The sequence below is a fragment of the Danio aesculapii genome, chromosome 16 (genome assembly GCF_903798145.1).
Source record: "Danio aesculapii chromosome 16, fDanAes4.1, whole genome shotgun sequence".
In the NCBI taxonomy this organism is placed as follows: domain Eukaryota; kingdom Metazoa; phylum Chordata; class Actinopteri; order Cypriniformes; family Danionidae; genus Danio; species Danio aesculapii.
This window is the reverse complement of record NC_079450.1, coordinates 41,257,180-41,284,907: the sequence shown is the minus strand read 5'-3', so window position 1 is coordinate 41,284,907 and position 27,728 is coordinate 41,257,180. Positions and strand designations below refer to the sequence as shown.

At 34.8% G+C, this 27,728-nt stretch overlaps 2 protein-coding genes across 3 annotated transcripts; both read right to left on the bottom strand.

The window, feature by feature from the left end:
• Positions 1 to 3,190: 3,190 nt before the first annotated feature.
• Positions 3,191 to 12,517, bottom strand: rpl18 (ribosomal protein L18). The gene is made up of 7 exons (XM_056476152.1): positions 12,433 to 12,517; positions 11,773 to 11,859; positions 11,314 to 11,421; positions 9,315 to 9,413; positions 4,914 to 5,037; positions 3,419 to 3,488; positions 3,191 to 3,310 (listed from the first exon to the last, which is right to left on the bottom strand). Exons 1-7 carry the CDS (start codon positions 12,433 to 12,435, stop codon positions 3,253 to 3,255), a joined length of 549 nt encoding a protein of 182 aa, XP_056332127.1. The 5' UTR covers positions 12,436 to 12,517; the 3' UTR covers positions 3,191 to 3,252.
• A 3,023-nt stretch (positions 12,518 to 15,540) lies between these two features.
• si:ch211-120k19.1 (uncharacterized protein LOC563199 homolog) lies at positions 15,541 to 22,682 on the bottom strand. Of its 2 annotated transcripts, none has more exons than XM_056475616.1 (5): positions 22,604 to 22,682; positions 19,319 to 19,801; positions 16,826 to 16,896; positions 16,692 to 16,721; positions 15,541 to 16,608 (listed from the first exon to the last, which is right to left on the bottom strand). In XM_056475616.1, the coding sequence occupies exons 2-5, from the start codon at positions 19,791 to 19,793 to the stop codon at positions 16,507 to 16,509; spliced, it is 678 nt and encodes a 225-aa protein (XP_056331591.1). In that variant the 5' UTR covers positions 19,794 to 19,801; positions 22,604 to 22,682; the 3' UTR covers positions 15,541 to 16,506. The 2 variants fall into 2 exon arrangements, with proteins under 2 accessions (XP_056331591.1, XP_056331592.1); XM_056475617.1 differs by lacking the exon at positions 22,604 to 22,682 and adding an exon at positions 22,269 to 22,338.
• Between the last annotated feature and the right edge of the window lie 5,046 nt (positions 22,683 to 27,728).

Below are 27,728 nucleotides of genomic sequence, written 5' to 3'. Positions count from 1 at the left end.
ACTAAACCAAACAAACGTTAAATGTCCAGTGAGGGTCAAAACCACAAGTGGTTATATGCGACTGCACAACAATGATATTAATTCAAAACTATGATTTGTTGGGCCGAATCTCGTTATATTTTTGACGTCAGTTGCGGGCCGGAGGGAGGAGATAAGGGGGGCGCAAATGGCCCGCGGGCCGGCAGTTTGAGACCTAAACGATTAAAAATGTTAATACAAGTAACTTTTCGAAATTTTCAAGGTTAATCTTGTTGGAAGAACGATCACAGTCCATTAATGCAATTCAAAAGCATAAATAAAAGAGGAAAATTTTAAAATACAAACATGAATCACAACATGCTAATATACGGATATTTTTTTACAGTTTGAAAACATTAAACTTTTGCCAAGTATGTGAATTTTTCACTTACTTTTACTTTTTTTAATCATTAGTATTTGTTTATTTATATAATGCTACATTTGAAAAAAAAAAAGATTGCTGTACAAAAGTATTGGTCACTAACACAGATTATACCTACGGTACATTTTTACTGCATGTTAATGCTGTAAAATATGATACTTTAATGATGCAAGTATGTTGTATGTTTTTAGTTTTACCCTATATAAACGCTGTAAAAAAAATAAAAATAACTTGATAAAAAATTTTGTCACAAAAGTTCACTAAGTACTAAGGGTTCTGAGATAGACAATTGAATGCCTGATTGGTCAATTTTGTAATAATTTGTTGCAAATAATGCTTTTGATTAATGTTAAATTGTGTAATAATGCTTGCAATTTGTAACATTTTTATTGAATATACAGTTGAAATCAGAATTATTAGCCCCCCTTTTAATTTTTTTCTTTTTTAAATATTTCCCAAATTATGTTTAACAGAGCAAGGAAATTTTCACAGTATGTCTGATCATATTTTTTCTTCTGGTCTTATTTGTTTAATTTTGGCTAGAATAAAAGCAGTTTTTAATTTTTAAATAAACATTTTAAGGTTGAAATTAATAACCCCTTTATATTTTTGATTGTCTGTAGAACAAACCATCGATATACAATGATTTGCTGATTACAATGACTTGACTATACCCAATTAAGCCTTTAAATGTCACTTTAAGCTGAATAGTGTCTTGAAAAATATCTAGTCAAATATTATGTACTCTCATGATAGCAAATATAAAATTATTTAGTTAATAATACGAGTTATTAAAACTATTATGATTGGAAAAATGTTGAAAAAATCTCTGTCATGCATAAAATGTTTGGGGTGGGGGGGCACTAATAATTCATATATATATATATATATATATATATATATATATATATATATATATATATATATATATATATATATATATATATATATATATATATATATATATATGATTTGGATATGTGAATGCCTGCATTTAAAATATTTACTCAAAAATTGAAAGGAAAAAAAAAGCATTGGGACTTTAGCCTATACTCAATGAAACAGTTGTATGATACACATAATGTGTAATGGGATTCAATGTAAAAGATGATTGCAAATTGTAAAATTTTAATTAAAAACATAAAAAGCATTCAGACTGGAGAGGTTTTACACGAACAAATTAAAACTCACTAACAGTGTTTTCGGAACATGCAAAGTTCTTTTGATGAAGCAATTTTTGCAACAAATGTTCCACAGTGGAAAACAGCAGCTCGGTGTCAAAACAAATTGTAGTACTGACGTTAATCAAAACTGGATTCTGTAGAATATATGAATAGGCTACATCACTTCTCACACACACGTCAAGTGACTCTCAGCTGTAAGCACATTTTTCTGTCACTTACCGTTTCTTACATCATGACATACATAGATCGGTTTCATTGTCCTTATATAGAAATGCTCAAGAGACGTTTAAAACTTAATGGGACTCAAATAAGATTTTGTATTTGAAACTGTCTGAAATAATCAAAGGAGGAAATTTAAAAAACAGTATTTATTGTTTGTTATCATAACACAATCACCTGTGGCTGAAACCGTTCCAAACAGCCTACTGAAACTGCATAATTTGTCCTCGTGCTGGAAAAACCACAAAATTACAGATCAAAGCAGTCAGTTTCTGAAAAATGTTTACTTAACGTGTAGCAAAGCTTCTTTGGATACGGTCCAAGCACTTCAGATGCACTTTTGTTTCCACGTGTTCTTCCATTTTACTCATTTAAAGTGTGCTCTTTTGCTTCAGCATTTGCATGGTAACCATACAGATTTTTAAAAACGTTTGAGGGCATTATAGCATTTAAGATGTCCTTATGGACAATGTTTTGTTCATTGTTTACAATATGCAAACCACATTTTTTGCCAAAAAGATTAAGTGTTCATTTTTACAGTAGGAAAAAAAATCAGTTTGAGTTGTCCCATTGAAACTGCCATATACATTTTCTTTTAAGCAAAAAAAGAATAATAATAATAATAAGTGTTATTAGGGTTTCCAATTATTTTCTAAACATTGACTTGCTCAAGACTACAATAATTTTAAAAATAAATCTGCTTATAGTGAACAATTGATTTTCCTCAAAAAAAAAAAAAAAAAAAAAAAAAAACAGGATTAAATGCAAACATTCAAAATTGGTGAATTGAGAAAACATTTTAAAAAATATATACTCAATTAATTATTTAACAATCATTAACAAACATTTCCCTTCGTAATGGTAAATCATCTAGGACTCAATCTTAAAGCCATGGTTTTAGTTTTATATATTGGTGCATTAAATAATCATTACTAATGTTAAATACATGCAGTTTTCTCTAGAAGAGTAGCTGACATGCCAACAGTGAAAGTAATGCCAACTGGTGCAACAGACCAGAGCATCAGCATCAAAAACTTTCCATGCAACTAATCAGGTTTGCTTTGTGCAAATTAAAATGGAAAATGTAAAGTTCAAGCATGATCTGTGCACCTTCTTCTGACGTAGATGCTTTAACTTTGACAATAATTCTTAGCGATCTTTTGAGCTACATTAATTGTGAAACTGCTGAAAGCGTGTGTACCTGCAGCTGTCAACAAAGCATCTCATCATTAGGTTTGCCTTTTCCACTTGATGTGGTTAAGTCACAGTCATTACTGCACTTCAGGTGTATGTAGCGCGAGTAGAGCACAGTAAAGAGCTTTTTAAAAAGCTAGATTACAAATTTTTTCAGAATAAAAAAAAAAAGATCAAGGAACTGCAAGAGACATTTTGAACATTACCCAATCTTTATTTTGATTACAACACTGAATACAAAACATTCTTGTATCCTTAGTGTCTGCGACCACGGGCACGCTCGAACTTCCTGCCTTTGGAGCGCACATAGGGCCTTGAGGAGAAAAGAAAACGCTTTTGAGTTTAAAAGGTTCAACAAAACTACTTTTATATAAAAAAAAATAAAGCCTCAAGCTGAGGAAAGTGTAGAACGTTTTCTTACTTGGTGTGGCTGTGAGGGGTTCCAGGAGCTTTCCCAAAATGCCTGTACACCTGTCTGCCCTTACGGGGTCCTGTGTCAAAAATACAAAAGCAATAACAAACTTGAGTTTACCCGAATAGAAACAATAAAAGTCATTATGAAGAACAAACAGATTTAAATTGAATAAGCCATTACAAAGTCTTACACCACAGCACATAAGCAGAGCAGAATCAGCCTCCCCTTTTTCCCGGGATTCTCCGGTATTTTACAGTTCTATACAGCTATCATCCCGTAAAAGGTATTTTTCCATTTTCCTCTTGTATTTTAAATTTTTCTATGAAGGGTGGCAATAAAAAGCCAATCCTCCTTATCAACAACCCATACCGCTAAACAGCCAGGGGTCACCCCTTGCTCTTAATTGTGAATCTGTTCTGTGCTTTAATTTTATTTAGGCATGAAAATACTTTAAAATAAATATAAACACGGAGGGATTCCCTTCCTTTCCATAACAGGTGCCACTGCCCCTCCTATACAATCCTCAAAACAGTCAGATCATGTAGCGGTGCATAACTGTCAGCTGACGCGCCCCATAGTAAAAGTTGCTGTTTCCCAAATGGATTCTGTACACGCTATTTGAAGCGAAAGTCTGAGTTTTAGGTGTGTGTTTGAACAGACATGCGCACAAATAATAATATCTTAAGATGTCGATTTTGGTGGGGTTCTCTTTCAAACACAACTAATTTTGTCTTAAAGGAGCATAAAAAGTTGGGAAAGCAATCGAATGCTTTTATTATAATGTAAGATGTGTGCATTTTTAGTGGCACCTCTGTTAATGTAATCAAACGAAAAACTTAAATGAGATTCATATCCTTTATTTTCACATCCTAATGTTGACAGATATGGAAGCAGCACACACCTAAAACTGCAGCTTTTGCACAGATCAATCCCTATCTATTTTATCTACATCTATTTAAGGAAGAACTTTAAAAATGTTTTTGCTTTTACTTACTATCTACACCAAAAGTCACTGCAATGTTTTTCCCTTCAGCTTATAATGTTAAATACACAAAGCATAATTCCTAACCTCCACAATCAGATTAGTGTCATTCATTTTCTTTCCAGATGCATTCTTAAGACCATTGTCAGAACAATGTTAGCATGACATCTGTTCTTGTGTCAATTATATAGTTCTAATAAAACTTACACAAAGCAATGTGTAACAAGCAAAACATATTACTATGAATCATTTAAAAGGTTTGGTTGTGGGTATTGCTTGATTTTTTTTTTTTTAATTATTGAAGGTCATTTGATTGACTGCTTAAAACTGGATATTATCAATGCACTTGTTTTAGCATCAGAGGAAAACAACAACAACAAAAAAAGCATGGCACTGCTGCTTCTGCTCTGTTACCAAAGCATTGCCTCTGTGCATGGGGAGAATACACCACAATCTTTGTGTACAGTGTTTATGCATGCAGCATGAAATTGGATATAAAATACAAATGAATACACTTACCAGACAACAGAACGGTGCCCCGTCCTCTGGGTGCAGTAAGTGCCAGCTGGTCAAAGGTCATGATCTGTCCACCAGCCTTCAAGATCCTGCTGCGAGCGCGGTCAGTCACTTTCAGAGCGCACACCTGAGAGAGGCAAAGAAGAGACAAACAGACATTTGAGCAGACCTTAAAAGCAAAGCAGGTTTATTTTTAAAGCACATTTCATATTTAATAGTAATTCAAAGTGCTTTACATAAACAAGATTAACAGAAGCATAAAATAATCCCACAGTAAATAAAAAAATAAAAGTTAAGACAAACATTGGCTAATAACTGGCAGGTGATATATGCTGAAATAAGTGTTGTTCCAATTTCAAATCACATCAACACTCACTCTTATATTTTACTTAAGTTTACTTGTATAACAAACATCTACTGCACGATAAACAATTTAGAAAACATCAACTGCATGTCATCTTTCCAACGCACAATGCAGTAAATACTGCGTCATTTTGTAAGATGTGGTATCTAAGCCGATATCCAGGGCCACCCCTGGGTAGACTCTGGCCACCCCTGTGGCCACCCCAATATGATTTTGCTGTTGACATTATTAATTTAAATGTATTTATGTAAATTCCCAATATTTCAATGAATAAATAAATAAATAAAATGCAGCCAATTATTGTTATTATTCTAAATTATTGTTGGTGCCACTTATGTAGCTGATTCACTGTCTCCCCCACTCAGCACTGGTGAAAGCAAACTGACGCATGCGTGCAGAAAACCATTCCCGCGCTCCTCACGTGCTCCTGTGTGAATCCCGGTTTTGTTTGCATGCACGCCTATAAAATATGCGCCTCTCATGCACTGTGGAACTGGAGTAACAGACTTTTGTGCAAATGTGTTGGCACGCACCAAGTTTTGCAAGTCGACTAACCTAAAGTTTATATAATAATAATAATAATAATAATATGATGATGATGTTACGTTTACTAAGCATGGCTTTAAAGCAGAAAGGAGGGATAATGAGTCAGGGAGGTAAGACTTCATAACGTTAATTCTCGGCCAAAAGTCAGGTCTAAAACCACAGATAATTCTATAAAAAAATATTTCTTTTTTGTATTCTTTAGAATTGTCAATTAATAATCATGTAAAAGATTTCTTAAGTGATCTCTTGGCATATCACTCCAGTTGTTACATTATTTTCCAGTAACATTTAGGATTGATTTCTGTTATTTATTTAGAAGAATAATTGTATAATACTATTAATAATAATTGTATTTATTTAGAATAAATATAAATAAATTGTTATTTTTATTGAAATAAAAAAAAAATCTAACAATTTAAGGGGGGGGGGGGGGGGGGTCGAACCGCCACTGCCCTCCCCGATCGTCAGCACGCACACACCTTCAACAGACAGCAATGGCAATTTAATATTTACCTTAAGGTACATCAATAGAAGCAGCTGCATTAATAATATTGTGGCTCAAAAAGAAATATAGATAAATTATATTATTAGGGTCTGTATTGTGAGTGTGTGTGTATAGTAATGCCTTTTCTTCAGTTTGTTTTATTAATCAACTCATTAATCTTTATTAATTTTAGACATGTCATATACTGTATTCTGTACAATAAAAGTGTGTTCAAAAAATTGCTGAAACGTTATATATACAGTTGAGGTCAGAATTATTCGCCCCCCTTTGATTTATTTATTTTTTTTTCTATTTTAAATATGTCCCAAATGATGTTGAACAGAGCAGGGAAATGTTCACAGTATGTCTGATAATATTTTTTCTTCTGGAGAAAGTCTTGTTTTTATTTCCGCTAGAATAAAAGCAGTTTTCAATTTTTTTTAAAACCATTTTAGGAACAAAGTTGATAGCCCCTTTAAGCTAATTTTTTTTTTCGATAGTCTACAGAACAAACCATCGTTATACAATAACTTACCCTAATTACCCTAACCTGCCTAGTTCACCTAATTAAACCTAGTTAAGCCTTTAAATGTCACTTTAAGCTGTACAGAAGTGTCTTGAAAAATATCTAGTAAAATATTATTTACTGTAACCATGGCAAAGATAAAATAAATCAGTTATTAGAAATGAGTTATTAAAACTATTATGTGTAGAAATGTGTTGAAAAAAAAATTCCCTGTTAAACAGAAATTGGGGAAAAAATAAGGGGGCGAATAATTCAGCAGGGCTAATAATTCTGATTGCAACTGTATATATATATATATATTTATATATGTATGTATGTATGTATGCATGTATGAAGTGTGAACTAAATATTGATTTTTATTTGGTTTGCACATGTACTTGCTAAATTATTTCAAGGAATAAATTGCAATATTTCAAGAGTAATTAATTAAATTAAAACCACATTATTTCATTTACCATAAACAAAAATATAACATTACACTAAATTCATTATTTTTTTGTGCCACCCCAAGATTTGGTGCGGCCTCTTCTGGCCACCCCTAAGAAAAATTTCTGGGGGCGCCACTGCCGATATCAGACATGTTGCCAAATCGGGTACTGACCAGACATGACTGACACAAATCCAACATTGCACGTCTATGACTCTGTGATAATGAAAAGCCATCAATGCTTTCATGCAATTTTTTGCAAATGACCAGAAGCCATTTGATAGAACGTGAAATACAGATGAATTTTCAAGTGGTTTAAGTTTATATTAGTGCTTCACTCCACTGCGCATGTCAATCATTCTCCATGATGATCAGTTGTTATAATGATCACTGGAGAAATGCATAGAATTTTGCTTTAAAAATTACTTTATTTTGACTTGCAAGAACTTTGCATTTCACACTCTGCTGTGTGTCTGTTAGATCACAGTATTGATGTAGAGCATTGTGAACTGCTCTTTATGCACACAGTAACTGAAATTGAAAACTAATTTAAAATGTTGCACAGATCCGAAGCACAATCTCTCTTTGTGCTGTGAAGTCTTCAAAGAGGCAGCAGATACCGAAGAGCTGTGCGGTATGTCTAATTATGCTTCGAACACTTCATTCGCCCACTTGTTGCGCAGACACTTTTGTGCCACTCAATACTGAATATTACAATACTTTACACAAATGGAAGATTATTAATCTTCCATCTTGTTCTGACTCATCTACCATTGGTTAGTCATTTTAAACAAAATTATATTTTATACTATTAGTTTCCCTGTAAAAAAAAAAAATCTTATAACAAAAGGCATTTATTAACATTTGACAAGATTTAATGCTACACTTAATCATTCCACGTAAAGGTAAATTCCAGGTTAATTTTTTTACAACCCCAAATCAGAACTACATTTTGGAAAAAAAAAAATAAAAATTATAATAAAAAAAAAAAAAGTAGTCATGAACACATTAAATAATGCTTGTATTGTTTGCAAAGAAATACAAGTCAAAGTAAATTTAGAAATGGTTCTTTTTATTTACGTTTTCCATACTATTTGAACTTTCTGATTTGGGGCTTTAAATCAATTGATCACTTGTAATTGTTATTGCTGAAAAATCCTCTAACATTGATTTAACAGGATTTGTCAAACCGTTACAACTTTTAAATTAATTTCCTTTAGAATTAAATAATCTCTATTTAGTGGATTAAGTTTTACAGATATTGTTTGTTTTTCTATACAGATCTTACAATTGCTATATTGCTGATAACACAGTTTCAAATAAACCCCAACAACCTACCTGCATATTAAATACTTAATACAGAAAAATAACATCATTGTACAGACAGTGGTGCATTAAGTTCCTCATCGTTCTACATATGTATGATTATTTTCATAAATGCATCAGACTTGACATGACTTTGTGTGCTGGGTCATGTTTGAGCAAATTAGGTCAAGCTAAACTACTGACCACATTTTTTTCATCTCACTGTTGACTTTTTGAACAAGCAGATTTCATATAAATCAATGCATTTCAAAATACAAATTAACCTCCACTAGGGCCAAGTTTTGTAAGGAGTTTCTTTTGTAAGCATGTTTCTGGAGGCCTGCAACACTGCGTAACACTGCATAACACTGCACATTTTGCATGTCTCCTTAAACACCCGATTCAGATCATCAGCTCATTACCACCATCAGACAAGACAACGGCAAAAAGTAGTTGATGAGGGAGGCCCTACAAACATGTTTAAGGTCTGCAGGATGAAGTCATATTAAAAATCCAAGATAAATCAAATACTAAAACACTTAAATTTAAAAAAAAATTTCAAACAGTTGATATTGTTTTACTTGAAGGGGGGGTTGTTTTGTGTTTTAAATAGTCTAGTAGTAAAAGCTTTTTTTTATCTGATAATATATTTTTAAAGCCAGTTATTGACAACTTATATTCAACACATGACCCAGCCCTACTGGTTAATGTGGCAAAGTGTCTAAACATGATCGGTTGCAGTCTGGTCTTACCTTCAGTTTAGGGATATTCTGAATCCTGACATCATCAGTAATAGTTCCCACAACAACAGCAGTCAGGTTTTCACGACCTGGAAGCTTCATCTTACGAATCTAGAGGTAAGAAAAATTTGCATGAGAAAAAAAGCTAAATAATTATTTGCTTAAGAATCATTAATACATCCAAGAATAAGTCCCTTGTTTAATCTTCACGTTTAGTAATTGTAAACTATTTAGTCTTCAAACTAATTCAATAATTAGGATAAACTCAATATATTATTGCAATATTTTAAGAAAATAAAGAGTTGTTCTTTTAAGACTACTCAAAACAGTCCTTATTAAAATGCTAAATTTAGGATGAACTTGAAGAGGTTGAAGATGAAGAGGATGGTCTAACGAATTAAAAGCTTTCAAATGACCAACAAACTCCATGACTTTTTAAAAAGAATTTTAAAAGAATGACTACTCAACCTTTAAAGGATTAGCTTATAAAGTAAATTCACCATTTATTCCAGGTTGTTCTTTTGGGTCCATGATTCATAGAAAGTGTGTGTAAATCAGTCAAATAAACCTTTTAAGCACAAAAGAAATCTAGATAATACTGTATCTGGGGTAAAAAAAAATTGTGATGCATAAACAATGACTTTAGTATTGTTACACCCTTCCTTCTTAAACATTACATTATTATCATTACATTGCTTTAAATTTGATTGAAGCTAAGAGTATTATGCCTTATTGTATTGCCATCTTGCTTAGACACATTCTTCAGGTTTAAATCTTTAAAATAAAGCTCTACAAAATAGTGAGAGAATCGTAATCTTAATCCCAAGCAAAAAAAAAAGATGATTTGCTTCATCCAGAATCGTGCAGCTCTGCACCGGATTAGGGCCCTGTTTACACCCGTTTAATATGTTTTAGCTCTAAAACGCATAACTTTTGCTACGGTTGCGCCTTCAGTCCACACTCGAGCCCCAAAAACAGAGCGTTTAGGAAATGCTAAAGAGGCTGTTGAAGTTTTAAAACTGCTGCTCTGTGTCAGTGTGGATGAGGGAAAATGGACATCTGAAAACAGACGCCTGGCTGCAGACTTTCGCTGATCTGATTGGGGCTTTTTCTCAATATTAAGTAGCCTACACAAAGTTCAGTCCTGCATGCTTTCTTTGCTTTCAGGCTTCACAAGTTAGATATGGAAAACAAACCTCCAAGGACACGTCAGGTAAATCTTTCAAAGGGAACAGTATACTTTAAAACGTCATTCACATCATCCAGGCTACGTGGTTGTTCTTAATAAAATAAAATTATGATATAAGGACCTGCCTATTTTATTTTGATATTGACAACTTAACAGACATCAAAATGTTAAAGCATCATGTAGCTACATATATGACTGTCATCTTCACAGTATGCATAACACAACGGATCATTTTGATTGAAAAATATGAAAAATACCCCGTCTCCCTTGCTATATATATATATATTTTAATACTGAATAATGTCAATCAATAATACAATAAGTTTATACAATATAGCAAATGAAGGCAAACAATCAGTCAAATGTGCAGAATCAGTGTACGTGGTTACATGAAATATATTAACTTATCTTTACACTCAGCCAAAACACGTTACTTGAGAACAAGTAATAGATTCAAAAGACTGAAGAATCGTTAGATAGAGACAAGGCAAATTAATTATCACGTTTAACAACTTCAGTGAGATGACATCCAGCTCTAGATCCTTGATGAGCTGTCCGATGTGCCCTGTTCTCACCTGGATAGGTGGGCTCAAAGCACCTGCTGACTGCCTGGAGCTCAGACATTCACATTAGCTGCAGCGCATAACAGTGTGTGTGTGGTCACGTGATCTGTATTTTAAACGATTTAGTGTGGACAGAGAGCTTTTCATAAACACTAGATAAAATGCCAATGTGGACGTGAATCGTTTTCACTCTGAAACGGAGTTTTAAAACTAAAACGTGTTAGTGTTAACAGGGCCTAAATATGGGGTTCAAACTCACCAGTCGGGACAGGGCCAGAGGGGGGCGGTTGGTCTTGCTCATGAAGAGTCTCCTCAGAATGACCTTGTTGAAGGGAGCATCAGAACGACGAGACAGGAATCTGTACAACTACAAAAAGCACAAAGGTGTAAGAATAAAGAGATCAAAAACCTAATAAAAAATACATGTAACTGACCACAGAAATGTAGTGATTGTGGAATTGTATTTACATTTAGCAGACGCTTTTATCCAAAGCGACTTACAAATGAGGACAAGGAAGCAATTTACACAACTATAAGAGCAACAGTGAATAAGTGCTATAGGCAAGTTACAGGTGTGTAAAGTCTAAGAAGCAAAGCATTAGTAATGTTGTTTTTTTTTTTTTTTGAGAGAGAGAGTACAGTTAGTGGTATAGCCAGAGAGGCAGTTGCAGATTAGGAAGGCTACTTAAACAGATTTTGTTTTATTGGCTTGTCTTACCTTGACCAAGAGCCTCAGGTAAATATCCTGACTTTTGGGCTCCTTCCTGTGAACCTTGCGGTCCTTGTTGTGTCTGATGTCAACTCCCTAAAATACAACGAAGGTAAGAAATTACACACAATAACCATCACTCCACAGATTCCAATAGTGTTAGAAACAGCACGTTATTACATTTTAGAATGTAATAATGTAGAATGTACATTTTAGAACCAACTATAAAACCAGCGCTGGACTAAAATACCACTAATTAATTTATCTCATGCGTTTTTATAAGTCATGTGGCTCAATGAGTAGATTACTGCTAAAGCTAGCTTAGCGTCACGCGAATGTCCAGTACTGTTCTGCATAGACCGCTAAATTATATGCCAACAGATATTTATACCTATTTACATGGATAACACAACGTATGTTGTCGTCAAACATCCATAAGTATTTTTACAGACCACGCAAGAATGGGAAGTCTCGGTTCTGCGGCCCGATGTGAGGTAGCCAGCGTTTACTTAATAATTTCATACATCGTCCACAATATGCATATTTCCTAACTTGTCGGGGTTTTTAATGCTTCGAAACATCGTCTACCGTAAGATTAGATGAGCTATAACTGAAGATGGAGGTAGATTTCGAACACTGTTAAACTCCATGAGAAATCAAGCCACCTACCATCTTGGACTCAAAGTGAAAAGGGAAAAGGAAGGCTCGCGAGATGACGTATAGCGAGATCACGGACCACTATGAGTCAAGTGACTGCAAAGACGTGTCCGGATTGGCGCAAGCATCCGTGACTGAAAAATCTTGTTATAGTATGGCAAGCCGCTTTATATTTAACATTACTCTCAAAATTAACTGTAACTTACTAGTGTTTTCATGCTACGGATACGTATTTTTTTACTTGTATAATTTCCATTAAATAATAATTTTACAGTTTTTTTTAAGTGCTATAACAAGCGTTTACCTTTTCTAAACTCAGACAGCAACACACCTAGGCTGTCACTCAACTAGCTAAACATAATTTTGTGACAAAATACTTATTATTAAATAAATACAAACTCTACGTATCATAATACTGGATCTTTTTTTATACATTTTTATACATTTACTAAGTCAAAACTCAGTCTAAACTATAACACTTGTGACAGGATCAGTCAATAGCTGACAGACTGACAAAATACTAACATTCATTCATTAATTTTCCTTTGGCTTAGTCTTTTATTTATTAGGGGTCACCACAGAGGAATGAACTACCAGCTATTCCAACATGTGTTTTATCCATATGTGGATGCCCTTCCTGCCGCAACCCAGCGCCGGGACACACCCATATACAGAGGTGGATTTAACCAATAAGTGAGGTAACCGCTTGGGGCCCTAGGATATCTGTGGCCCCCCAATAAATATCCAGAAGTATAAATTATACCTATAAATTATATAATAACATTGTTTTCTAGCGTATTTTGTATGGTAAGAGTTAAAAATATTTTGAAATACAATTTTAACTAATTAAATATTATTTAATATAAGGTCAAATTTAATATTATTGTAATAAGCTAATGTTATGTAATTATATTAATAATATTACAAAATAAAATATCCATCATGGAGCAGTCCATATAATTCATAAATATATATATATATATATATATATATATATATATATATATATATATATATATATATATATATATATATATATATATATATATATATATATATATATATTAGTTTTTGTTGTAAATTAATTTTATGGAAACTAATCACTTAAAATGTAGAGATTTCATCAATTTAAAATGTCAAAAATATTGAGTGATATAAAAACAACAGCAATATAAATAAAAATTAAATAAAAGTAGAATGGGTGCATTTTAGGACTTGGGCCCTATCCATGGCTGGAATTACTTAGGGCCCCAAAATCCACCCCTGCCCATATATTCATGCATTCACACATGCACTTATAAACTAAGGCCACTTTTTTTTTTTACCCAGGCCACCTTTAGCAGTTCATTGGACTGTAAGGGAAACCACATATATGTAAAACACGTGCTGGATAAGTTGGCGGTTCATTCTGCTGTGGTGACCCCAGATTAATAAAGGGATTAATAAGCCGAAAAGTGAATGAATGAATGTTGTTTTCACACAATATTCAATGTTCTTTTTACAAAGGCTTACACCTACTAAATAGCCTCTAGTAGTCTTGAACATCTTTATTATATATATATATATATATATATATATATATATATATATATATATATATATATATATATATATATATATATATATATATATATATTATAATTAGTTGGATCAGCTGTTTTGATTATTATTAGTATTTGATTATTGATTATTTTGATTATTATTATTTTCATAATTTTCAGAGAAAAAAAATTCACTGAGAGAGAAAAATATCACATTACAAATTGTAATTTACAACCTATGCATTTTCGTGGTATGTTCATAAAATTGGACACCTGGTTAAAAACTGGCACTGTAAAGAAGTCAAGTGACAGTAAGGATGAACCATCTACATTGGCCTCTTCTACGGCAGCGGCCTTGAATATATGGACTCGGAGGATAACGAACGAGGTGCAGGAGGGAACAGAAAAATCCAGCAGAGATGTACTGATGAACAGAATTAGACCTACGAGAAAATGTCAAATTAGAAACGCAAATATAGCAACAGTTACATTGGTTGCAGAAGAACTGCAAAGAACTGAATTGCAGAAGTAGAAAAAAGGAGGCACAAAGGAGCAGTAGCTTTCATCCGAAAAGTCGGATTTTCGCTTCATCGGTTTCCTGGGTACACTGCAGCATCCACCAAGAAGCTCTAGTGATGGAAAAACATGCCAGATGAACTTTTGTCTGTACTTAAAGACGCTGTGAAAATTGTCAACTTCATAAAAGCTCGTCCATTAAATTCACGATATTTTATTATTTTTATTTTAATCATGTACACAGAAAATATGTGTATTTAGTTATTGTAGTTAAAATGTGGAGTTTAATCTGAGAAAAGCGTGCTTGACAGGTGTCAAATATTAGAAAGGGGTGCACACAGCAAAAAGTTTGGGAACCATTGCTATGGGTAAAGCAACAGCTTTGCACTATATGTTCATATTGTTTCTGACTGCAACAGCATTTTACCTGGAGGTTGTACTGTAAGTCTGTGATCATCCAAAACATGATCAAATGTCTCTCCTAAATGCAGTGGAGAGACCCTCAACTGAGGCCTATCAGGTGTGCAAAGTGTTTTTATCCATGCATATCAAGAGACATCCATGATGTTGATGAGAACGTGGCAAGTCCCGAAGATCACATTTCCAATAATAGAACAGTACTTTTTTCTCTTCCTTTTTTCTGTCATTGTTTTTAACCAAAGGGCAAAGGTATGATTGTTTGATGTGTTTATGGGGATAAAAGTGTATATGCACTTTAATATATATATATATATATATATATATATATATATATATATATATATATATATATATATATATATATATATATATATATGCACAGCTAGAGTTTTAAAGCCAACGACGAACTTCCGGTGAAAGCTTAATGTGACTATTTTCAATTTCACAAGGTTGTTTTTACAGCATCGATGTTTTAATGTAATTATAATACATTTAGTTAAATAGACTTACCCTGGCTGAAAATTAGAAGTCCGTGTCCATATAGCCCATACTCAATCTAAAAAACATGATTTCTGAAAATTACTAAAAACAAATCTCCAGGTTTAATAATGTCATGGAAATTTTTAATGAACCTCTTCTGATAAACAATTTTTTAGAGCTTTTTTAGAATGCAGACAGAAACAGTTTGGCGCCGATGTAACCCCGCCAGTCCTACACCACCCAACCCGCTAGACAGAGCACCTTTTAGAGGTCAGAGGAGTGAGGTTTACTTGCACAGCACTTACTAGCTGGCCTCTGTTAAACTGGCAAGGCCAAAGCCTGATACATTGTAGCATTTCTAGTAAGGAGTTAGAAGACCATAACAAGATCTTTTCTTTCCCAACAGAAATTTATCTTTCCTGGAGATTGGCACAAATGTGAGTGTTTGTGCACTGATGGGTATAAAACTGTCTGTTAAAAAAAGACTGAGACACAGTCTCTTGCACATACACCCTGTGTTATTTTATTTTACTAAACACTTAATAGCTTATAGGAATGCACTGCTTTTGATAACCATTTTAAAAATAAATACATCCAACAGTTCCACTTAAACATTCATAATATTGATTCAATAATTACATTTGAAGTAGTTTATAAGCATTAAATACAAATTCACATAACAAATGTTATTTTGTTAGAATAAAGTATATCATGGGTAAAAAAAAACAGAGATTTTATTATGTAGCATAATTTGACCCATTTAAAACAGTGGTGTCAAACTCAATTCCTGGAGGGCCGCAACCCTGGAGAATTTAGTTCCAGCCCAGCTTCAACACACCTATCTGTAGGTATCAAACAAGCCTAAAGCACTTAATTAGTTTGATCAGATATGTTTAATTAGGGTTGGAACTAAACTTTGCAAAGCTGTGGCCCTCCAAGAACTGAGTTTTAAACCTGTGATTTAAAAGATTCATTTTTTTCACTGCAAATAAAAATAACAGTTGTTTAAAACTTATTTGCTTAAAAAACAAACAAGCTTTAATGTATTTTTTTATTTACTGTGTACTATGTACATAGCTGCAGATATGCACATTAAGTTAGGTTTAAGAAAAAAACCTAACTCAGGAAGTCACTGATGCTTAAAATGACACAGAAAGATGGTCCAGCCGAGAGCGACTACTCCAACAAAAACAGTGCGAGCCGCTGGTGGGATCAGGGAGAAGTTCACAGCCTGAGACACCAAGAATATAATTAGGAAGAAAGCAAAGAAACATCTTCGAACTGATGGAGAGATATATAGAACTAATAAAGTACCTGCATTGTTGACCAGTAAACCACTCCAGTCTAACAAAAAGAGAAACAAATATTAAATTAGTGTGGCAAACTTGACCCCAAACCTTTAATACTTGTGTTTATGTTGAATAGATATTGTGGTCTTCATTGTTTACCTTATATGAGGTCCAGAATTTATTTTTCCAGTCTTCAAAGGGATCTTCTGCGCCTTCCAGTGTGCTCAGCCCTTTAGAAATATAATCATTATTTTTAGATTATATTCAGTGCACTTGAATTTTGAAAAAAAAAGAGATTACATTTAAGACTGATTCTTGAGTTTTGTATTTTTTTCTTTATCTGAAACTTTTGAACACATTTAAATTTTCAAGTACAGTGTATCGGGAAAGTATTCATAGCGCTTCACTTTTTCCACATTTTTTTATGTTACAGCCTTATTCCAAAATGGATTAAATTCATTTATTTCTTCAACGTTCAACACACAATACCCCATAATGACAATGTGAAACAATATTTTTTGAAATTGTTGCAAATTTATTACAAATAAAAAACCTGATCACTTCCACTGATCATTCATCAGGTGTTTCAGCAGCGTAGTTGGAGTTCACCTGTGGTAAATTCAGTTGATTGGCCTGTCTATATAAAGACCCAGGATTGAGAGTGCATCTCAAAGCACAAACCAAGCATGAAGACAAAAGCAAAAGGCTGGGAAAGGCTACAGAAAAAATTCTGCTGCTCTGAAAGCTCCAATGAGCACAGTGGCCTTCATCATCCAAAAGTGGAAGGTGTTTGGAACCACCAGAACTCTTCCTGGAGCTGGCCGGCCATCTAAGCTGAGGGATCAGTGGAGAAGGGCCTTAGTCAGGGAGGTGATCAATTACCCGATGGTCACTCTGTCTGAGCTCCAGCGTTCTTCTGTGGAGAACCTTACAGAGGGACAACCATCTGTGCAGCAATCCACCAATCAGGCCCGTATGGTAGAGTGGCCAGAAGGAAGCCACTTCCCGCCTGAGATTTGCCAAAAGGCATCTGAAGGACTCTCAGACCATAAGAAACAAAATTCTCTGGTCTGAAGAGACTAAAATTAAACTCTTTGGAGTGAATGTCAGGCGTTACGTTTGGAGAAAACCAGGCACCGCTCATCACCAGGCTAATACCATCCCTAAAGTGAAGCATGGTGGTGGCAGCATCATGCTGTGGGGATGTTTTTCAGCAGCAGGAACTGGAAGACTAGTCAGGATAGAGGGAAAGATGAATGCAGCAATGTACAGAGACACCCTGGACAGACTGGGCCGATGGTTCATCTTCCAGTAGGACAATGATCCAAAGCACACCGCCAAAATATCAATGCAGTGGCTTCACAACAACTCAGTGAATGTCCTTGAGTGACCCAGCCAAAGCCCAGATCTAAATCCTATTGAGCATCTCTGGAGAGATCTGAAAATGGCTGTACACCATTACTTCCCATCCAACCTGATAGAGCTTGAGAGGTACTGCAAAGAGGAATGGGCAAAAATTCCCAAAGACAGGAGTGCCAAGCTTGTGGCATCATATTCAGTAAGACTTGAGGCTGTAATTGCTGCCAAAGGTGCATCAGCAAAGTATTGAGTAAACGTTGTGAATACTTATGTACATGTGATTTTTCAGATTTTTTATTTTTATTAAATTAAAAAATAAATTTTCACATTGTCATTATGGGGTATTGTGTGTAAAAGTTTGAGGAAATAAATTAATTTAATCAATTTTGGAATAGGGTTGTAACAATAAAAAATGTGGAAAAAGTGAAGCGCTATGAATACTTTCCGAATGCACTGTATGTTATCGTCAAGTCATCCCTTTGTTTTAAGAGGAATCATTTCAATCCACAGTTTTACAACCTTGTTAACATGACTATTTGGTGTGTAAAAATATCCTATTCAAACATAAAATTAGACAAATATGAACTGTCTTGTAATTTTTTAAAAATGTTTTAAGTTTCAAATACTACAAAAAGTAATGGTCAAAAATAGAAAACTTTTTTAAACCATTTGATTTATTCAAATATAACCTAATCTTCATTTTACAAATAAAGAAATGTATTCATTCATTTTTATGGTTTCCTTCAGCTTAGTCTATGATCTGTCAGAGATTGCCAAAGCGGAATGAACCGCCAACTTCTCTGGCATTTGTTTTACGCAGCAGATGCCCCTCCAGCCCCAATCCAGCACCGTGCTGGATAAAAATATATGTATTCATTCATTCATTTTCTTTTTGGCTTAGTCCCTTTATTAATCTGGGGTTGCCACAGCGTAATGAACTGTTACCTTATCCAGCATTTGTTTTATGCAGCAGGTGGCCTTCCAGCCGCAACCCATCACTGGGAAACCCACACACACTCATTCACACACATACATACATACACTTTGGACAATTTAGCCTAACCAATTCACCTGTACCGCATGTCTTTGGACTGTGGGGGAAACCACAGCACCCAGAGGAAACCCACGCAAACACAGGGACATTTGCAGAACATGCAAACTCCACACAGAAACGGCAACTGACGTAGCCGAGGTTCGAACCAGCGACCTTCTTGCTGTGAGGCGACAGCACTACCTACTGCGCCACTGCGTCGCCAAAATATATGTATATTTAATGAAAAATGTTCTACTCACCAACGTAGAAAGCACTTATCGTCATAGGGGCAGCAATTAGCTGGTCCAAAAACACTTTAAGTGACACTCTCTTGGTTCCTCCTCCTGGAAACATCCTCTCTAGTCCCCGTAGCCAATGGTAATTGAAGTTAGCATGGAAACAAAACCCAACCAATGCAACTCGCGCAGTCTGGGACCAGTCAATGAAACTTCTATGAAACTGTGGAACATGTTGCATTTGACTCGAGGCTTGATTTTCTGCGTCATTTGTTTTGGCATTGTACAGTGTTAAATCATTTGTCTTTCCTTCTTCCGATACAGTAAATCTCTCAATGGATGTCTTCAATGTTTTTTGTTCTTCTTGTTCTGTCTCTTTGTCCTGTGCTTTTCCCATCACACTTTGCTGAATAAGATCTGCTGTGGCAAAGAGTGCTGTGTATCCCACTACATTAGGAATGTATGGATGGGATTTGAACAAAGCCCATACTCTGTGCATGATGACCTCTGGACGGGGATAATAAAAAACAATATTTAACTGAAAACACAAAGGCCACTATATTACAAATACCAGTTTAAATGACCATTAAAGCAAATAACCAGACAATCCCTTGGCAGTAAAACAATGCAGTCATGGTCAAGATAGTCTGCTCAAATTGAGCATCAGAATGGGAAAGAAAGTAATTTAAATGAGTTTGAACATAGTTGTTTCATCATCATAATCTCTAGAATTTATAGAAAATGGTCTAAAAAGAGGAAATATTCACTGACTGGCAGTTCTGTAATGAAAACTCCTTCTTGATGTCAGAGTTCAGAGGAAAATAACTAGATAGAAAGACTACAATAACTGAGCATACAACACACTGAGCCAGATGGCTTACAGCACCTAAAGACCACACTGGTGCCATTCATGTGAACTAAGAAAAGGAGACTACAATTTTTATGGACTCATCAAACTGGACAAAAGACAATTGGAAAAAGTTGCCTGGTTTGATGGGTATTATGTCTGCCGTTTTTGTGGGAATGTCTGTTCTATTGATTATCTTGTGATTAAAAAAAGTTGGATTTTGTGGTGGTAATTTTCCAGAAAATTGCAGACAATTTTGCAAAAAAAAAAAAAAAAAAAAAAAAAAAAAAAAAAAAATATATATATATATATATATATATATATATATATATATATATATATATATATATATATATATATATATATATATATATATATATATATATATATATACACTGTTTTAGTGATTAAGCCAAAGGAAGGTTGTATAATTCTTATTTTTATCCATGATCTTACTTTCTCTGAGATTTTACTTCCTGGAGCATCTGACATCTTGTCACTTACAATATGCCTTAGGGCTTCCTCTACCGTAATACACCTAAAACACGGATTGCCGTAAAACTGGTCAATGGCAGGAAAGCATTTTCACTCGTTAACTGCAGGAAAAGAGTTAAACGAAAACATTTAGCGATTTTACCCACACCATAAGTTTGCTCAAACTTTCTTTTGCAGTCTGAAGCACGACTAAATGCCCAATTCATGCCACAGGATGTCGAATACAGTCTTTGCATTGACTTCACATGTAAATCAATTGTGCTTCATCTGCGTCTGCTTATTATACAGGTTGCAAAACAATTCCGCCCGCTTCCATGTAATGTTAGGATTGTGGGGGCACAGGTAAGACGTCATTTTTAAAGAGACACTCAAATACATCATGTGCACTCTGTATGCAATATAAGTCATGTAAAACCATAAATTGCAAACTAAAGTAATTCTAATTTGATTATATGGTTTGGAATTGGATGTTTTGAGAGATTATTTAAAAAAAAACTGTGATTATTTTGCGAATAATTAAGAATTTTGACTGTTCACAAAAATTGGCGACTTTTTGTCAATTTTGCATGGGCTTCAGTGATCGCTGAATCGCAAAAAACTAGGGGGACTGAATATCGTTCTCTCTTAATTTGCACACTCTTTGTTATGGAGGCTGTCACACATTATTTAGCGACATAACAGTAATGTGGGGCTCATCCGGGATTGAACCCAGAAAATTTCACCCCAAAGTGAGAATCACACTTGTTGTGGACACCCTGATTGACAAACTTCATAACAAATCAGTTGTCAAGGCAAGATGACCTGAAGTGCCTGACAGTTAAAAAGGAGAAAGAATGGGAGAAAAAACAGACCCAGCCACAAGAACGTCCATGAAATTAACAATGAGTCTTGATTTCTGCTGCATTATTTAAATGACATGGTCAGAATTTATCTTAAACATATTATCAAAAACCAGTTTGAAATCAACTGTTCTGGCTTCTGAGGGTGTAATGTTTCAACGATTTGCACATATTGGCCCCCTTCATACCAGCTGAACATTGTTTAAATGCCACAACCTTGAGTATTATTGATGTCCAAGTCCAATCTTAAAACAACTACTTCCAGCAGGATAAATGCCATGTCAGTCAAGTTCAGTTCAGTTCAAATGATCTCAAACAGGTTTCCTGAACATGAAAATAAATTTACTGTACTCAAATGGCCCAATCTAAATCCAACAGAGTTTTGGATTTAGCTACTTTGGGAGATTTGCATCATAGACATGCAGCCCACAAATTTGCACCTTTGTAATGCTATCATGTAAATATTGACCAGAATCTCAAAGAAATATTCCAACACTTTGTTGAAAATATGCTGTGAAAGTATGCATGGCAAAACATGGTCAGTTACAGTAATTAAAAAAAAAATATACATGATCAACCACTTAAAAAAAAGTGTGTAAGGTTAGGTGAACCTAATAAAGTGGCCCATAAGTGTACACTTTGTTAACAATAAATGCAATCTGAATTTGTCCAAGAATTTATTTTATTTTTATGATAAAAATGCCAATTTATATTTAAATAGCACATATATGTTGTATAGTTTGATGTTTTAAAAAGTATAAAAATTTACAGTGGCTACAGTGGCTTAACTCACCATGTAGGTGTCCAGTTTCAAGAATGAATGACAAATCACAAGGTCCACTCTGTGGGATCCCTTTGACTGAGTCTTGTAAACAAAGCTGGCTCATTGGTCAAACGTAAACCAATCAAACTTGTTTGTTCTGTGGTACAAAGTTCTTGGAATGGCACGAGTAATGATAACATTTATCACTCAGTGTAAGAATGTGAGAAATGAGCACATGGCTCTAGAGAGAATTATGAAAAGGAAAGACACATAGCTACAGTACTTATCGATTAGTTCATAGCATTACCATGTTTTTGTTAATGAAACAGATACACATGCTGACACACATAAAGTATAAGGCTCACCAGTGTTAATCTTGACAAAGGAACATTCAAACGCCAGGTTCTTTAAAACCAATGTAGAACATGTGCTTCAATGACCAGCACATGTGTGTAGTTGTACTAAATATAGTTTAGACTCTTCTTTCACACCCTGGGGCTTATGTTACAATGGTTCTAAATGGTAATGAATCTATAAATATTTAATATAACCTTGAATGAATTACACTAAAATTCAAACATCTTTATTTCTATTGTGCTTTTTACAATAGATTGTGTCAAAGCAGCTTAACACAGATGAATTAAAACCTCTGCAGTTCAGTTATTATATAAAAATGTTTTTGTTAATTGAAATAAGGAAATAAATATCTATTATTTAGCAGTTTTATGCATTTTGTCATTCAAGTGTTTTGTAATTATTTGTGCTTTTGAATTACATTATAAAAGCTCACTCTCTACTCCAACAACTTTTAATAAAGTGACTTTTTAACTTAATTTTATTAGTTTGAAATAATATATTACATGGGTTGATCATTTAAATAACAGTTTAAATATCAAGAGCCAGGTCAAAGAGCTTAGAATCACCAAGAGGTGACACTCAATAATAGAACATTCCATTGCAACAGCAGCGCCCAGCAACAGCCCCACCATTTTGGAGTGAAAGTGATCAGCCGTCCATCGAATCTTATTGCTGTCACGATGGCAAGCAGCTGCTTTGTTTTTTATTTATTTATTTATTAAGTGCATTAAAGCTGAAATACAACCTGAAAGAAGACAATACAACACTTACTATCAAAGACTGGTGATTATCAGCACTTTTAATAGCTAATTTCACAGACTTGTTTAATATATTTAACCATTTTTGTTTTCTTGAAACTTTCACTTTTAGGTGAAATTACTTTAAAGGACTTTAATTTAATAGTTTACGCACTGGCATAATGCAAATGAATACTGGCATGTTAAATTAAATTAACATGACTTAAAAAATTTGTAGATAACAAATTGACAGTACGTTTTGTTGCAGTATTATAGTATATGGTATTTTTTGTGTTAAAGAAAGACTAATAAAACTTTAATGCAAAGCCACTTTGTGTAAAATGATTGAATTCTTAATCTTTTTTTATTCATGATTTTTTGCTGTCATTAAAAATCACGGAAGCCATAAAAACTACTAGATAAAGTTGTTTTTGTTGTGGGGTGTACTCATTTTTGTATCATTCTAATCTGAGTAAAAATAAAAAGTAAAATAGTAATCTAAGGTACTTTGTTAACCTTATTTTTATGTTTTAAGTGAAATAGATATATTAGATACCAGATATAGTAACCTTAGTCTTTTCAACATTTTGAAAATTGTCTGTTTTCTTTGAGATATTGTTTAAAATGTTACTTTTCAAAGGGGGTTTATGCTAAGAGCATATATATATATATATATATATATATATATATATATATATATATATATATATATATATATATATATATATATATATATATTATATATATAATATTTTAAATATATATATATGCTAAGAGCATATATATATATCCTATATACTCAATTTTGTAACTCAATATTGTAAGTCATTCTGTCTAACCGTAGTTATCTGCTGATGTTCTATTGGAATTTTCATTCCAAAATGGCTGCCGCGTAACACTAGTAGCTGTTTCACAAATAGCAATATAGTGTTGATTCTATGCTCTTTGGCCAGGTCTGAGTTTTACTTTAATTTACAGTTTTTGCTTCTTCTTGCATTACCCTGGCTCACGCTTGTCATTTGCAATCTGCTCTCACAAATTCCGCGGCATCTCTTTTATAGTTTCCCTGAGTCCTTCTTCTGTTTCTCCCTGGTCTCCTGTTCCTGTCCTTTGCCAGATTATTGTTGGTTCTCTTTATTCCTGTGCCTTGTGCTCTCCTTCTATGTATATTCTATGTAATCTATCACTCCTAAGCAGTCAAAGTTTAGTCAAGTTATGTCTTGCATCTCACCTCTTTTTTCTGCCCAACCAACCAATTGCTGCACTCAACACTTGCTCATACTGCTTTGCTCAGTGCTGTAAAAAGTAGCGTTCTTGCCCTTCTTTATTTGCTGATACACTTACTCCATTGCTGGGTCCTCTGCTCTGTTCCCAAAGTAGATGTCAATTTGCTTGGCAGTGGAGTTTGAGGGCCTAATGTGGGCAGACACATTAGACACAATGGATTATTTGCTGCCAGGCTTGCTGTGGACAGTTCAGGAGATTCAAAGAGTTTTGGGCTTTTGCTCATCGTGTCTCCCTGTCTAATTGCACCACCTCCTATCCATATTAGCATTATCTGTGAGTCTCACCATTTCTGGCACCCACAAAGAGACAATTTCATTTTTACACAGTTTTGAGCCATTCCTGGTTAAAGCAGCATAACTCTCAGATTAACTGGGCGAAGCGAATTATTTTACCTTTAAGCCCTTCTCATCATGTTACATATCTTGTTTCTGCTTTACCTGCCATTTTCCCTGTTTCTGTGTTGCAGGATGAACCAGACAATTTGACTGTGGTGCTTGAGGAGTACCACATCTTTGAGAGGTCTTCAGTCATTTTAGGGCTGCTTCTCTCCCTCCCCATTTTCCTTATATATTCCCTGGTACCACACCTCCATGTGGGAGATTGAGTCCTCTTTCTTCAGCCAAATGCAAAGCTCTTAATAAATACCTGAGTAACTAACTATATGCACAATTGTACTGTTCTCTTTCCGCACTAATGCGGGTTCCTTTTCAGTCAAGTAGAAGGATGGCTTCTTGCATCCCTGCATTGATTATTGAGCGACATCACTATCAAGTACCCAAATCCCCTGCTCACTCTTTGAGATCTTCCAGGGACCAAAATACTCGCTTAAGGAAAAGTCTACAGTAAAGCTGAACGGATCGTTCACATATCATATGAAAAACAGATGCTTTGCACAGATAAATACTTGTGTTCATTACTAACATTTCTATGAACATGATTTGATTATAACTGCAGATCAATGATGCAAAATAACCTACTGTAACATCTGCAATTATATAAAATAAATAAATAAATGCAACATATGAACACATACAGACCTTTACAGTCTCCGATATGTTACCAATTACAGTAAAACTACACACAGCAATTATTTAGGCCTTATTTAGGTTCAAAAACACACAACATATAGCCCACAGTCAGTGCAAACCTCTCATCTATATCTTTAATCTTCGCCAGCACATGCAGCCTCTGTTAGAAAGTAATTCCGTCATTCCCAGTTCATAACAGTCCAAAATGTGATGATATTAATTAAACATGGAAGTTTGTTCATGTTTTCTGAAAAAAATAATTTGCTCTTTTGTTTTTTCCAGCTTCGCGTGTCAGTCTCGCGTTTGTTTGCTTCTGACAGGATCGAATGTCAGAAGCACTTCAATAATCACACGCACGTTATTATCATCAGCTCAAGAAGTTTGTTATTTCAAATATAGACGCGCGGCGAACGCATGTGAGAAAGTGAAACTGATCACGCTTTAGACAGCCTTGTAAAAAACTATGGGGCAGGGTAGAATCTGCTCTTCTTCTTCTTGGCTTTGTGGCTGTTCATCAAGACGATGACAAAGTTTGTTTGAGCTCAGGTCGACCATGGCTCGTTATTATATGTATATATTATTACAGTATAATAAAAGTTAAAGTGACGTATCTTTGTAAACCAATAGCGTTCAGCCTTTTCGTACCCTTTTGCCGGGCTAGGTACCCTTTGCAAAAGGGTACACAAAAAGTGGTACAGTAAGGTTCACTTTTAGGTACCTTTTGACAGTGGTACCGTAAGAGTACCGAATTGAACCGTACCACACCGTACCATGCCACTCAGTGGAAACGGGCCATAATTCCTTAGTATGGTATATGGTCTCTTTTGACAATACATCATAAGTTAATCTTGGGAATGACAGATACAAGTCCTGCACTGTGGATTTTGAGTTATTCTGCTTGCAGAATAGTGGTCAGGTCACACGTGATGCTGGTGAAGGAAAACATTTCCTGACTTGCTCCTCCAAAACACTACAAAGTGGCTCAATAATATTTAGATTTGGTGACTGTGCAGGTCATGGGAGATGTTCAACTTCACTTTCAAACCACTCTGTCACCAGTCTAGCTGTGTGTATTGGTGCATTATCATCCTCATACACGGCACCACCTTCGGAATACATTGTTTGAACCACTGGATACACATGGTCCTCCAGAATGGCTTGGTAGTCCTTGGCAGTGATGCATCCATCTAGTACAAGTATTGGGCCTAGAAAATGGCATGATATTGCAGCCCAAACCATCACTTCCCTCTGGGCATGCAACAGTCTGGGTGGTATGCTTCTTTGGGGATTCTCCACACCATAACTCTCTTGGATGTGGGAAAGTCGGTAAAGATTGACTCATCAGAATACAATACATGTTTCACATTGTTCACAGCCCAAGATTTTTGCATCTGGTATACTGTTACTGACGTTTGGCAATGGCACAAGTGACCGAAGGTTTGGCTATAGCAGCCCAATCATGCATATTGACCCTGTGGAGCTCCTGCCAAACAGTTTTGGTGGAAACAGGAGATTTGAGGTGCACATTTAATTCTGCAGTGAATTGGGCAGCTTTGATTTTATGTTTTTTGGATAAAATATGGGTTAGTTCCTGGACATCCCTTTCAGACAGCTTCCCTTTCCATCCACAAAAACTCCTGTTGGATGTGGCTCATCTTTTTTGGTGGTATGCTGACATTACCCTAGATATTAGGGGAGTCAAACTTAATTGTTTCTTCGGTGCACCGCGATGCAGATGCGAACAATTCAGTATCAGTTCAGTAATAATCATAACCGGTTATTATGTACTGACGTCATTTATGTAATTTGCGCTATGTCGCGGGAGCTTACTATGGTGAGGGAGGCGAGCACGAGTATTTACAACACTCCTACTACTTAAAAATGCAGAAAGTGTGCCCAATTTCACTGTGTGTGTGTTTGCTGTACAGTCTTTTATTGACACTGACAGCAAAAGCCCCTATTTCACTGCGATTGAGAGAATGAAAGTAAACTCAATTTCTCTCTCTCAAGGTGGCCCATTTGACATGCTGGGCATGACTTTTCCTCTCCTCTCGGCTGTTACTGCGATACTTCTGGATAGA